This window comes from Onychomys torridus, chromosome 4, assembly GCF_903995425.1.
Source record: "Onychomys torridus chromosome 4, mOncTor1.1, whole genome shotgun sequence".
Lineage (NCBI taxonomy): Eukaryota > Metazoa > Chordata > Mammalia > Rodentia > Cricetidae > Onychomys > Onychomys torridus.
The window spans coordinates 43,354,655-43,368,336 of record NC_050446.1 but is presented as its reverse complement, the minus strand read 5'-3'; the positions used below and the strand labels follow the sequence as shown (position 1 = coordinate 43,368,336).

Genomic DNA, 13,682 nt, shown 5'->3' with positions numbered 1-13,682 from the left:
TGTTTCTCCCCACCCTCATCTACCCTGATATAGGTCCTGAACCTGTTTCTGGCTTTATTACTGAGTTCATTTAGTTCTGACAATCTCACAGCAATTGAAGAAGACACTGATGCAAACAACCTCCAGATTGCAGTGGCCAGAATTAAAAGAGGAATAAATTATGTAAAACAGACCCTCCGTGAATTTATCTTAAAATCATTTTCAAAAAAACCAAAGGTTTCCAAGGACACAAAGCGAGCAGTAGATCCAAACAACAAAAAAGAAAACTATATCTCAAACCGTACACTTGCTGAGATGAGCAAAGATCACATTTTCCACAAAGAAAAGGATAAAATGAGTGGTTATGGTAGCAGTATAGACAGAAGCTTTATGGATGAAAATGATTACCAGTCCTTTATTCACAATCCCAGCCTCACGGTGACAGTGCCAATTGCACCTGGGGAATCTGATTTGGAAAATATGAACACTGAAGAACTTAGCAGTGACTCGGACAGCGAGTACAGCAAGGAGGTAAGGTCACCACACGTGTATCGCTGCACCAAGAGTTTGTAGATGAGCCAACATTTGCTATGTCTGGTGTTCTCAGATCTAACATGAGATGTGATGATAGAGAGTTTATGTGTGTCATTTCAAACAGCTTGCTGACTATTCAGAAAAGGTTTTCTTGCTCCTTTTTAATAATTGATTTAATCCAGCTTAGCTGACAGCTGACCTTCCCATCCTCCATCCTTTCTTGTCTCCACAGTCTTCATCTATACCCTGGTCATCTTCATCACTCTTACCTTTACACCCACTACCTGCCAATTCCAACTAGTCCCTCTGCCTCCATTTCCCATCTACTCTGGGTATCAAAATGAATTTCAGTTCATTCCTAATCATGTGCTTCCCGAGATAGGGTCTTCCATAGTTTCTAGAGATTCCTGAAGTATTCACTACATGTAAAGCTTCAAGCTAGAGACTCAAGCAGCTAGGACCACCACTGTTTCCCCCGCTATTCTGCAAATCCTTCACAATACCAAGTAAATTTACCTCTAAATCATAAGTATTTTCAATCTGTGTTACTTTACTTGAGATTTCCTTCTGTGGACAAATTCTGCATAAATCTTTAAAATTTGAATCTGAAATTCTTCTGTAAAGTCATTAGTACCTAAATCACAGCCTATGTGAATGTACGCAAAGGTTTCCAAACATCTATCTGATGAGTCCTTCCTATTCTCTGCTCTAGTTGACAGAAACTTGTCTAGTTCTGAGTCCTATATAATTTTATGCCTCTCTCTTGATTTATTATTTAGATTTGAGTTTCCATTTCTTGAGAAACTTTGGGATACATTAAATGGTGTTGGGAACAAACAGAAACTTTAAAAACACATTTGTGTCTTATTTTCCCAGTCAGTGGATATCTAAGCAACTTAATGTATATGCTGAACTACATTTCATTTATGTCAAATATAATAACCAAAATCCATCACTAATTATTGTTTGAAAATGGTTTACTGTGTTATTTTTATAATTTTGCTATTTTAGTCATATTAGAAATTATTGGATAGATATTTATCAAGTATCATCAATCTGTTTAAACCTATTAATACATGTCATCCATGAACTTATAGTCAATATATAGCATAATAGTAGGCAATTCACAGTCACATACATATGTGTATAAACATAGCCATTGTAATATGTGTCATGATAATAATTTATTGAGTGGATAAATGATTAAATAATATGAGTATATATCACTAAGTAAACAAAGAAATTCTTTTCTGATGTCCAAGTCAGGAAGAAAACCTTTTATATATTTAAAAATTTTTTAACATGGAGAAAGTAATAGAAAACAAATGTACAAATTTCAGCTTGTAGAAAATCCAACTTCATAAACAACGTTTTAGTAGTATGTCTCTGAGTTTAGTTTCATATGGAAAAGAGAATTAACTCAATAACTAATTTTCCTCCTAAAAACAATAGAAGTTAGGAAGTATCAATTGGCTGGAAGACAATAACTCTCTAAAATAAGCCTAAAATCCTAGTTGTCAAAAAAATTTATAAGACAGGAAAATCAACCAAAGCCATTTGAAATTGCTTATTAACATCCAGGAGGATTTGTTTTACTGGTCATATTTTTGTTCAAAGCTAGTGGCTGAATTTGTATGGCTTACTGTTGCTGACAAAACTTATTTATTGTCTCCCAAAACAAGGTGGACATATATGTTTTGAGGAATGACAGCCAAAGTGATCTTTGTATTCCTAGTATATCACAATTCTAGCTTTGGTCCATTGTGAAAACTCCGGGCTCTTTTGCTTCAGGTTTTCTAAATTAAAATGTTCCTGGGATGACTTTTCGATTTGTACCGTGCTTTTCAGCTAGGAGCGAAGAAACATAGACTATATTTGTCTGAAGTGCGTCTTTCTTTCATGTAAACCTTCTGTACTCTAAGCACCACAATTTCTAGCTCCCTCTGCCCCTTCCAGATTCCTAGTTATTTACCCCTGTAAGCATCTTCATTCTCTACCCTTAACTGTCTTTGAAATAATGACTAGCACATTTTTAAGTAGAGGTGATGACTCTAAGCAGACTGTACCTACTACAAAAGAACTTCTGGTTCCACACCACATATTTCACTAGTTGCCTATTTCAGAACCTACTTTTTGACCAAAGGGAAGGGACACCTGTGACCTTTGAAACCTCCCCGTCTTGCCCTCATTTCCCCCAAAGCCCTGCTCTTGGTAGGCTATGTCCTGTGCCCAGTGTATTTCATAGGGACATTTCAGTCCTTTTTTGTGTCACCTCTCACACATGCAGGTTTATTTGCCAAGGAAAACAATTGAATGAGTACAGCATTCAAAATATTCCATAGTGAAACATCCTTACAGAGAATGACTTAGCAAAGCTTCTTGGTCAATTCTGACTAAACAATTGGCAACAAAAGGCACATTTCTCTAAAGACATAGTCTACCTCTGAGGCAGAAAAGACACACTGTCGTCTACAGTGTACTCAGGAAAATAAAACCTCCACTGCACCCCAGAACATAGACACTGGATTGATGGTTCTCTCTCGGACTCCTGAGGTATGGCAAGCCCTGAAAGTATTCTGTGAACATTCACACGCTACACACACCTTTCCTATCAGCAATGAATTGCTTCCTCTTTAGAATCTCAGATGAAACATGAAATGTAGCCATTCACTCAATTAATACATATTTCAGTCTACTATGCTCCTGGATTTGTGCTGAACTGCTGAGAGGAAAAAGAAAAAACAATCTTACTTTCTCTCAGCTACAAAACCCTACTGTGTAGTTTAACCTGCAAGTTAAAATATAAAGAGCTCTGGGTGCAGACATGTAGAATCATGTACTATTTTAATGATGTACTGATATTTGGAGTTTCAGAAACACATTCTGTGACTCAGAACATAGTCGATGACGGTTCTTGACTTCAGAGATCTGAATTCAAAATACCGTAAGAGCTACCTTCCACCTGAAAAGGCCAGAGAAAGGTCCCATCCATTCTCTGCTGCTTCTAAGCCATTTGGTAGTTGATGACAATCTCCACTTTCAGTAGCATCTCCATAGCCTAGTTCTGCCCTGATGTAGTACCCATTACAGACTGTCCTCTGTAATGACTCATGAGACCCACAGTTTTTTTTTCTCTCCTTTTTTAAAATTTATTATATCTATGTTTTAATTTTACACATCAGCCATGGGTTCCCCTGTCCTCCCCACTCCTGCCCCCGACCTCACCTTCCCCCCAGCCCCTCCCCTCCATTCCCACCTCTTCCAGGGCCAAGACTCCCCTGGGGACTCATTTAAACCTGGTGGATTCAGTACAGACAGCTCCAGTCCCCTCCTTCCAGGCTGAGCAAAGTGTCCCTGTGTAAGCCCAAGGTTCCGAACAGCCAGCTCATGCACTAAGGACAGGCCCTGGTCCCACAGCCTGGATGCCTCCCAAACAGTTCAATCTATTCAATTGTCTCACTTATCCAGAGGGCCTGCTCCAGCTGGGGGCTCCACAGCCTTTGGTTCATAATTCATGTGCTTCCATTTGTTTGGCTATTTGTCCCTGTGCTTTTCCATTCTTGGTCTCAATAATTCACACTCTTACAGTCCCTCCTCTTTCTCGACAATTGGACTCGTGGAGCTCCACCTGGGGCCTGGCTGAGGATCTCTGCATCCACTTCCATCAGTTATTGTATGAGAGTTCCAGCACTACCATTAGGGTATTTGGCCATCTGATCACCAGACTAGGTCAGATCAGGCTTTCTCTCAACCATTGCCAGCAGTCTACAGAGGATGTATCATTGTGGATTTCTGGGACCTCTCCAAATGGGACCCTAGGAAAGACACAGGGATCACCCAATGACAGAGAAATGGATGAGATCTACATGAAAAACCTGGACAACAGTGGGAGTAATGAGGGAAAGAAAGCTTAGGGGAGCAGGAGATCCCAGCTAGATCAAGGAACAGAAAAGGGAGAACAAGGAATAACAGACCATGATAAATGATGACCACATGAGAACAGGAATAGGCAGAGACCCACAGTTTTAACCTCATCTAACAAGACTACATGTTTTCAAAGAATATTCCAAAAAAAGAAACACACAAAGGTACCACAGAGACTAAATATTGTTTTACATTTTTGCTAGGGCGGGGTAGATACACTTCATATAAATGTATTTGACTTAAAAAAGAAGGATGTATAATTACGGCATTAAAATATTCAGAAAGTAAACCAAGTAGTACTGTTGGCACCTGCCTTTAATCCTAGCATTTGGGAGGCACTGGCATGTGGGTCTCTGAGTTCAAGGCCAGCCTCATCTACAGAGGGAATTCCAGGACAGCCAGGAATACACATAGAGACCCTGTGATTGATATGTAAAATGAATAGAAAGAAAGAAAGGAAGGAAGGAAGGAAGGAAGGAAGGAAGGAAGGAAGGAAGAAAGGAAGAAGAGAAAGAAAGAAAGAAAGAAGAGAAAGAAAGAAAGAAAGAAAGAAAGAAAGAAAGAAATCCTGTCTCAAAAGCCAAAAAATAAAATCAAGTAAAATGATAAAGTAAAATATGCAGAAAGCAGTTAAATTATAGGAGCTAGGCAATTTATAGACTGTACTTTAGGACATTTCTTCTGCTTCTAAATGAAGTTTAGTGGTTACTATCCAGAAGCACAAATCTAAAGGGGAAATAGGAGTCAATGTTGCAGAAAGGTTGAAATCATGTATGCTCTGTTGTGTCAATCATTGGAATCATTCATAGAGAGAAAGCTAGGGGATTACCTGGTGCAGAATGTTCTCAGGAAATACCAAGCAGCAACAAGATGTGAGGAATGCCACAGTATTGAAGGGGAACATGTTAGACTACTGCATTTGTAACAGCCATGTCACCTGCTCCTACAGAATCTCCAATGCTAGCATAGTTCTTGGAGTAATCTCAACATAAAGCAGGGAGGTCTGGCCAGTTCAAGACTGGTAACAAGATGCAGGCTCCTTATCTGTCCTCCAGGAGAAGGAACATAACATTGGGAAAGATAGCTCAATTTTGACATAACAGTTTACACAGAACTCAGCCTTGGGCAGCCAAAACTTCAGGAAGCAAGGTCAATGAAGGGCTCACCAAAAAAGGGGATCTGGATGTCACTCCATAGCGTCTATACACTCCAGCACCCATAGACAAGAGAGTCATGTGATCTCCTGATACCTGAGAGGGGGAGGCAGAAAGAGAGGCAGGCAGGGGAGGGAGGAGGGGAAGGGAGGAGGGGAGGGAGGGAGGGAGGGAGGAGGGGAGGGAGGGAGATACAGAGCACATAAAGAAGAGGAAATGCAAACACTAGCCAATCCGATTCATCCAGTACACATTCTTCTTGACCTTAGATAGTAGATATGATGTCTATACTTGTAGATGACAGACTCTAAAAGACTAATAAAATATGTTTGCTGTAGATGTTTCTGGAAACTTTTCAGCTTGAATGCCAAATCTTAATCACAATCCTACATACACAGAAAGACAAGACAGTAAATAGGAATAAAATTACCTTCTGTTACACCCTGCAACAGTGAAATTCAGGATCAAATATTTTGTCATAATGAAATCTAGCACTTGTTGATTCATTGGGAGTCTAACATTGCACTTCTAATTGCAAGTGAATCTTTAATTCTGATTTACTTAGCTTAGATTACACCTCCATAATCATTCTTAAGCATTATATTGCGTTGGCTTAAATTTGTTAAGTTATAACAGCCTTATTCCCAGATATATTAATTTTTATTTTATGAGCTGATTTTTAATCCTTAAATATATTTTTCTCAAGACACTATAACTCTGATCTTTCCTTTCATTTAGTATTACCAGTGTATCCTATTTACAGCACAATATACATTTATGATTATATATTTGAATAAAGGATGATCATGTGTTATAATTACATGCCATTACTTTCATGTAAATTATTGATAAATATTGAAAATTCCTCTAGACCAAATTCAGGCAAACTCTTGTGGTCATAGCTTGACCACTGCTGGGGTAACTCTGGGGTTCTTACCCTAACCTCTCAGGCTTATTGATGAGATTAACATGTGATGTGGAAACACCCCTAAAATCCAGAACATTGGTTTTCTCTTCATGAAGGTTTGCATTATTACAAGAAAGCATGAAACTGATTGGCAAAGTAGTGCTATGCTCTAACAGACATAGACAATGGATACAATTGTGGGAAATTTATTTCCCATATCATGTCTCATATAAAAATATAAAGTTACTAGGAAAATAAAAATTGAATTTCCTTTGTTAATTAAGAAATACACAAAATAAGAGTATATGAATTTAAGGAAAAAGAACTGAAAATATTTAACTGTTTTTATATCCCAAAATTCAGTTTCATATATTTCAATATAGCATAAAGGAAAAAGAAAGTTTAAAAATCTTTATTCTACAATTAGTATATTCATTTTAATTGTATAAACATTATGCAACTAACTACAATTACTTCATCCAGTACTTGAAATCATATATAACAGGGAACAAGATTTTTTTTCTATGACCGTTTATATTGACAGGTACATATATTGACAGACATATATTGACAGGTATATATGACAGGTATTGTTTTCTTTCATAAATTATAGTCATTCAATATTTGTGACCCTTTTAAATATTTGATTTCCAAATTGATACTAAAAGTTCATGTACTTTAAAGGTAAATATTAAGTCATAATTGATTAAAATAATGAAATAATTTTAATCTGATAGTTTGCAAGTATGGTAAATATGCAGAACATTGCAACAGAGGTAGAATAAGCAGAGTCTGTAAAAGATCCTATCATATCCCACTGAGGGTCTCCAAAATAAGGGATGCATGCCTTAAGGCTGGAAGAGGTGGCCCTTGAGCCAAACCCTGACATACAGAGGTAAATTTACTGGCTGACTGTACCACAGAAGGAAATCGCAGGCCAATGACCAAGTACTCATATCACTTACCTAATTCACTCATTTCTCTCTCCACTCATTCATCTCCTCAGTATTTAAGTCTGAAAGCCTTTTCTCTGCAGAAAACATGAGGTGCATATCTGATATGAAATGCATTCACTTTATTGTTTTGATAAAAAGTTACTTAAATTTATATAATCATCCAAGTTAAATATTTTATACCAACTTACTGTAATGGTTTTTTCATTGTTATTAAGCCTGTATCTCTTTAGATTTTATTGAAGTTTTTTTTTTTTCTTATCCTTTCATTAAAGGGCAGCTTATATTTTCATTTAGTATTGAACTTTGTAAAGTATAATCATTCTTACCAGAAATGCTCTCGACTGGCCAAATTTCATTGTTTGTTAGTTCATATTAGAGGGTTACTGGGCTTTGATTCTTTTCTTTATGTATTAGGTCACTAAAATCAATCATTCTCCTAGAAAATTAGATTTGGATCATTTTTTTTTTCTCAGATTGGTTCCAAACTCCACGAAAAATCTTTACATCTTTATTAGGCAATGAAATACTGGTCTGAAATATCAAATCAAAATTTCTTATTCTTTATGCTTTCTTATGTCTGGAAGTACTACTTTTCCTGCTATTACGTTGGAACTCTTGAAGCTAAACATGACCACTAAAAGTAAATGAGAAAAATGCTTATTTTAAGAGTAATTTTTCTCAAATTATATACTATTACTCCCACCCAGCCCACAGTGTATGTAATTCATTTTTAAAACATTGTTTTGAAGGAAAAATATGAAAAATCACTTAGTACATGACAGTGTACATGTTCATTTGCTGAATAACGGATTTATTAAAACTTGATTATTTTTATGGCTACTTGAATGGCATTTTTTTTTTGCTGTGTTCCATATATATTTCCTGATGGTGAATATAGACCATGTGTTTCAGACAGATGCTGAGTTTCTCCTTGCAGGTATAAGGCCTCATACTCTTTAAGTCACAGCTGCCTTTCTCAAGTTCAGAACCTAACCTTCTCACTTCTGCAGGGGTAAAACCACAGTGGAACTCCCCAGGATACAGCTCTGTGCTTGTGACCACTTTTACACAGGTTACCTAAAACATCATACATATATGATATTTCTTCAGTGTTTTGCATGCTGTTCAGCTATGAAATCTTTCTGCCTGACCCATTGCAAGAAAGTAGAAAAATGTACGATTGTTCCATCAATGAATCTAGGTCAAGCATGTCGCTGGGGTTATTCCATCATTTTGTTTTGTTTTGTTTTTTGGGGTTTTTGTGTGTTACTTTCTTGACTATTCTCAGTATATCTTTCATGTTCTGAACTGATTTCAAATGCATGACCTATATGATGTTTATTATACGGATTATAAAAGTAAGAAACAGTAGTAAAAGACATTTGAAATCAGATTTCAAATAAAAAACACTCTCAGCTTTAACTTGAGTAGATTGACATTTTATTGATCCAAAGTTCAGTGGGAGGAGTATTTTAGCTATCAACATAAAGGATTATTTTTTTCTAGCTATGTATTTACAGATAAGAAAATTAATACTCAGCATTTGGCTGCTTTCCAAGTATATATCTAGGAAAGTAAGAGCAGAGCCAACATACCCAATGTCCAAATCTAAATTTTGAGTAATTTTGAAATGCTTTAGCAATGACAAGCATTTTGTTTTTATAACTAATTCAAAACCTTAAATTAGGCATATTTATTCATTTTTAAACACCATCAAGGAAATGTTAATAATCTATGCCTACCAAAGAGAAATAAGTGTTTGAAATGTTTCATTTGATTCCAGAAATAGCATCACTCACTGATGAAAGTACATTTCTGGTTCTACACAGAGTTGTCTCTGCTTCTAGTTTTAAAGGAGATAAGTGACCACTCCAGCTCTGTTTCAATAAGATAGAGACACTTTTGCTAAGATTATAAACAATAATATAGGCTGCTTTGTCTAAATTTTCTAAAACATATAAGAAAAAATATATTGCTCTAACATCAAGTAAAATTTATTAGTTTTAGTATAATCTTTGAATGACTGAGTATTAAAGCCATATTAAGAATCTTGCCTATTTTATAATCCAATTCACATTTTTACCTTCTCTGTCATGTTGAAATATTTGTATCATTTGTTGTTCATTGTTCAATGAAGAAAGCAAAATATTATCCTGAAACAGTCACATTCTAGGTACAGTGACACTAACAATTTACAAGGAAAAAGAAAAAAATCAACAACGAATATCTGATGTTTTAGCATTTTGTGTACATGAAGTTATTGTTAATGGTTAAAAGAAGTGTTTTCCTGATTTCAGTTGCTAATGATCTGAACTCAAGATCTTGAAGAAAACTATTTTACAGTGTAATGAATATCCTTCAATTAGATCATGAATAAAAATATACATGTATAAAATAGCACTTATATAGCTATAGTAGAGCACATAGTATTTTAGAAAAATTTCAGAAATACACTTACATGTATGTACACATAATCATATACATTCTATACATATATGTTTATATTAGGAAATAATTTTTGCCAAACTAGTGTTAGAGAAGGGCAGTACATATCAATAAATGATATTCCTGAGCATGGAGGGGGACTCAGTGGTTAAGAGTGCTTCCTTCTCTTCCAGAGGATCTCTGTTCTGTTTCAAGCACCCATGTCAGGCTTCTCACAAATGCCTTGACTCCAACTTGGGGGATTCAATGCCCTGTTCTGGCCTTGGAAAATACTACACTCAAATGCTATGCTCAAATACAGACACACATGTATACATATAGATTAATGATTCAAAATGCTGACAAAGTAAAAGTGGAGCTCTTCACTTGCACAGAGTGATTTGGAGTGTGGTGCTTTGACAGGAGCTACCTGTACAAAGGTCAGGAGAGAAGACAGTTTTTATGCATAAAAATTTTATATTATTATACATTGTGCTTTCAATATTAGAAATTCACATGTTGAGAAAATTGATTATTCTAGTCTTTGTAATTTCCCCTCCTAATCTTCACTTAGGGGGTGATGAAATTATAAAAACAATACAGATTATTTGATTTTTTTCATTCTGATTTGTTTTGAATTTATGAACAATATATAAAGAAGCTTGAGTCTTTCAATCTACACTTGGACCTCACATACTGTCTTTATGCTTGCTTAGTTAAAATCCTTGCTAACCCACTTGGAATTTTTCAACAGGTGTCAGTTGTGATAATGTTTGCTAAATACTTTTAGCACATTTTCTGTCAGTAATCATTATGGTCATTCTTTGATAGCACACAGAAACCTTGAAAACTTTATTAGGAAATATGATAATATTCCCTTCCCTTTTAGTTAGAAGGAAGCTTGAAGATTACACGACTAAATCTAGAAGAGAAATATGCAGCCTTCAAAATCCTCAGGTTTCCAAATGTTGCTTTTGTTTGTTCATGTTTTTTAGCCAATATCTTACCATTTAGCTACATTGATCATTGTGTATTGGATACAGAATGCACTTGATAGAAGATGTTGAGGGAAATGAGGACTCAGCGAAGTAGTTTGCTTTATTTCAAATCTTCTTGACAATGGCTAAGGCTTCCCTCATTATTTCTTTAGCATCTGAAACTGTAGTCTCATGTATGTCATGTTAACTGTGTGAGTTATTACTGCTAAGTCATTAACACTGAGCAGAAGGCTGCTCCCTGGCATGCCAACAAGGCTTTCTGATAGCAAAAATAAGGAAAACTAGAAACAAAAACAAAAAGGGATCCTTTCACCACATTAGTTAAAAAAAAAAAAAAAAACAGGAGTCTTAGTTGCTCATAATTAAAATGTAATGTAACATTTTGCTGCAATTTGTAAACATATTGAAAATGATCTGTGCTGGTGCAAATGATACTCACATCTGGACAGGATGGTTCTACTGACTTTTCAGTGATCTGATAGTATTTTTAAACGTGGCATCAGCTTTTTGAAAAAAATTATAATCTTGAGCATTTTATTGGTGATCAGAAGACTGAAGATTCAGAACTCTGAGTCTGATTAAGAAACTACTACACTTGAGGTGATAGCAGAGGCAGCGATGTTATAGCTCCTTCCAGTCTTAGGGGATGGAGGAAGCTGAGGTCTGCTTTCTTCCAGAATCAATGAGAGCAATGCAAAGCCATAAAAGTTGAAAGACAGATGAAATATGCTTTAGCTTGACGTTTGATTCTTTATTGTGACCTTTACTATTTTACATCTTAATTATTAACAAAGATTCTCAACTTAGTCATCTAAGAATTGAGACTGTATCTAATAAAATGTTCTCACTTGTTGATACATAATGGTAATGTCCCACGCAACGTTCCTTTTAAAACCAGTCCTTTCTTTTCAATTTGCTTCTCTCAACCTTCTTGCATTCTCTTACATCCCACTGTTTTCATGTTAGGATAAAACAAACTGGCCAGATCCCTGCTACTTAAAGAATATTTCTTTTCTCATGTGAAGCAAATAGGTTTGTAATGTGCAAGTATTCTAAATATAGCATCTCTGGGATGTTTTCTGTAACACATATACTCTGAGAAATGTTGTTGAGTTCTATGTTTTCTACAGAGCATGCTATGTCTTTCACGGTTTTCTGCTTTCAAGTGAAAGATTGCTGTCTGTAGATAGTCATACTTGAGAGTTTATGGAACAAGAAAGAATCAAGTAGCACAGGCTGTTGTTCATTCTATCATGAAGTAGTCTTTTGGTGCTAATGTCTGTGTTAGAGTTTAAAAGTAATAAATGTGTCTGTGATCGACATAAGAAGAACTTTGGGGGGGGGGTGAGACAGGATTTCTCTGTGTAGCTTTGTGCCTTTCCTGGAACTCGCTCTGGAGACCAGGCTGGCCTCAAACTCAGAGATACGCCTGGCTCTGCCTCCCGAGTGCTGGGATTAGAGACGTGTGCCACCACCACCCGGCAGGAGGATATTTTTAATGTGATGCATATTTAACAGATCTTTACTCACATTCAACATAATGGAAAACACCCTTAAAGACAAGTGAAAGAGAAAACCATAAAGAATAATAAATCTTTTTATTTTATCATAGTTTCAATAATAATTTATAGCTATTCCAGTTTACAGTGTTAATAAAGATGGTTTCCCAACCACTGAGTTTTATTGATACACAGAAAAATATATGAAAAGACACAGAAAGAATATATATATAAACATATAGAGACATGATAGATAGATAGATAGATAGATAGATAGATAGATAGATAGATAGATAGAGATATTGATGTAGATGTATACATAGGTTTTTACCTTGCCTATCTTAAGAGAGTTGAGTAAAGGAGAAAGTGGAGATGACTTTTATTTTGTATAATTTTGTATCAAGTGCATTATTTCCATAGAAATATTTTTTTTGTTGTTTTTTTTCGAGACAGGGTTTCTCTGTGTAGCTTTGCACCTTTCCTGGATCTCGCTCTGTAGACCAGGCTGGCCTCAAACTCACAGAGATCCACCTGCCTCTGCCTCGCGAGTGCTGGGATTACAGGTGTGTGCCACCACCACCCAGTGAAATATTATTAAAATACACTTATAGTCAAAGTCTTAGATGAAAGTAAGGCTAACTCTGGCACACTTCTTAGTAATAGTGAGTCAACCTTGATTCTATTTTCACTTCATTTAACTTATATACAAAAACTATCTTTGGTTGCAAACAAGTAAATGATTGAGAAAGTATATCGTTTACAACATATTAAAATAAAAATGATATCCTAATGTTAAATTACTAATTTATTATTTGATTCATTTTTGTATATTTAAATATAAGGAAAACTTTATGTGATAAATAAAATAATCATAAGATTATGAAAAATGAGGCAAAAGTTAGAATTATCTTTCTGTATAATAAAAATAAATAAAACAAATTTCAGTGTTTAAGTTTAGAGATGCTTTCTGTACTCAGTAAGTAAATTTCACTTCAAGATAAAACTTACATTATTGGTATCACCTGTTGTTTTTAAAGGTATTTTTATAGGACCCTATGAAATGTTAAATTTTACAGAAGCTGAATATATAGATATATTTTTATATAAAGTGTATAATGAGTTACTGTGTGAGTAAACAACACATTCATTGCAAAGTTAAATATTGATCACCATAATTTGACTTGGTATATTAATTAATTATAATTCATGTCAGAGATCAAGATAATTCTTATTCCAGTGAACAATAATACTCTGTAGCTATTATGTCTGGGCCAAGCTCTGTTTAATTGACAAAAAAAAATCAGTAT

The 13,682-nt window shown here is 35.3% G+C and overlaps 1 protein-coding gene and 1 long non-coding RNA gene across 2 annotated transcripts in view; one reads left to right on the top strand and one right to left on the bottom strand.

Annotated features, from left to right (window-relative positions):
- Positions 1-7,540, bottom strand: part of LOC118581484 — a 146,161-nt gene extending 138,621 nt beyond the window's left edge. The window contains exons 1-2 of the long non-coding RNA XR_004944697.1: positions 7,464-7,540; positions 5,604-5,687 (exon numbers count right to left, since the gene is read on the bottom strand). This is a non-coding gene — a long non-coding RNA (uncharacterized LOC118581484). The remainder of the gene's footprint in view (positions 1-5,603; positions 5,688-7,463) is intronic.
- The window catches only part of Scn9a (sodium voltage-gated channel alpha subunit 9), a 149,366-nt gene that overhangs the window by 98,697 nt on the left and 36,987 nt on the right, over positions 1-13,682 (top strand). Inside the window, exon 17 of the mRNA XM_036183639.1 lies at positions 34-510. Coding sequence (XP_036039532.1) covers positions 34-510 — 477 coding nt within the window. The remainder of the gene's footprint in view (positions 1-33; positions 511-13,682) is intronic.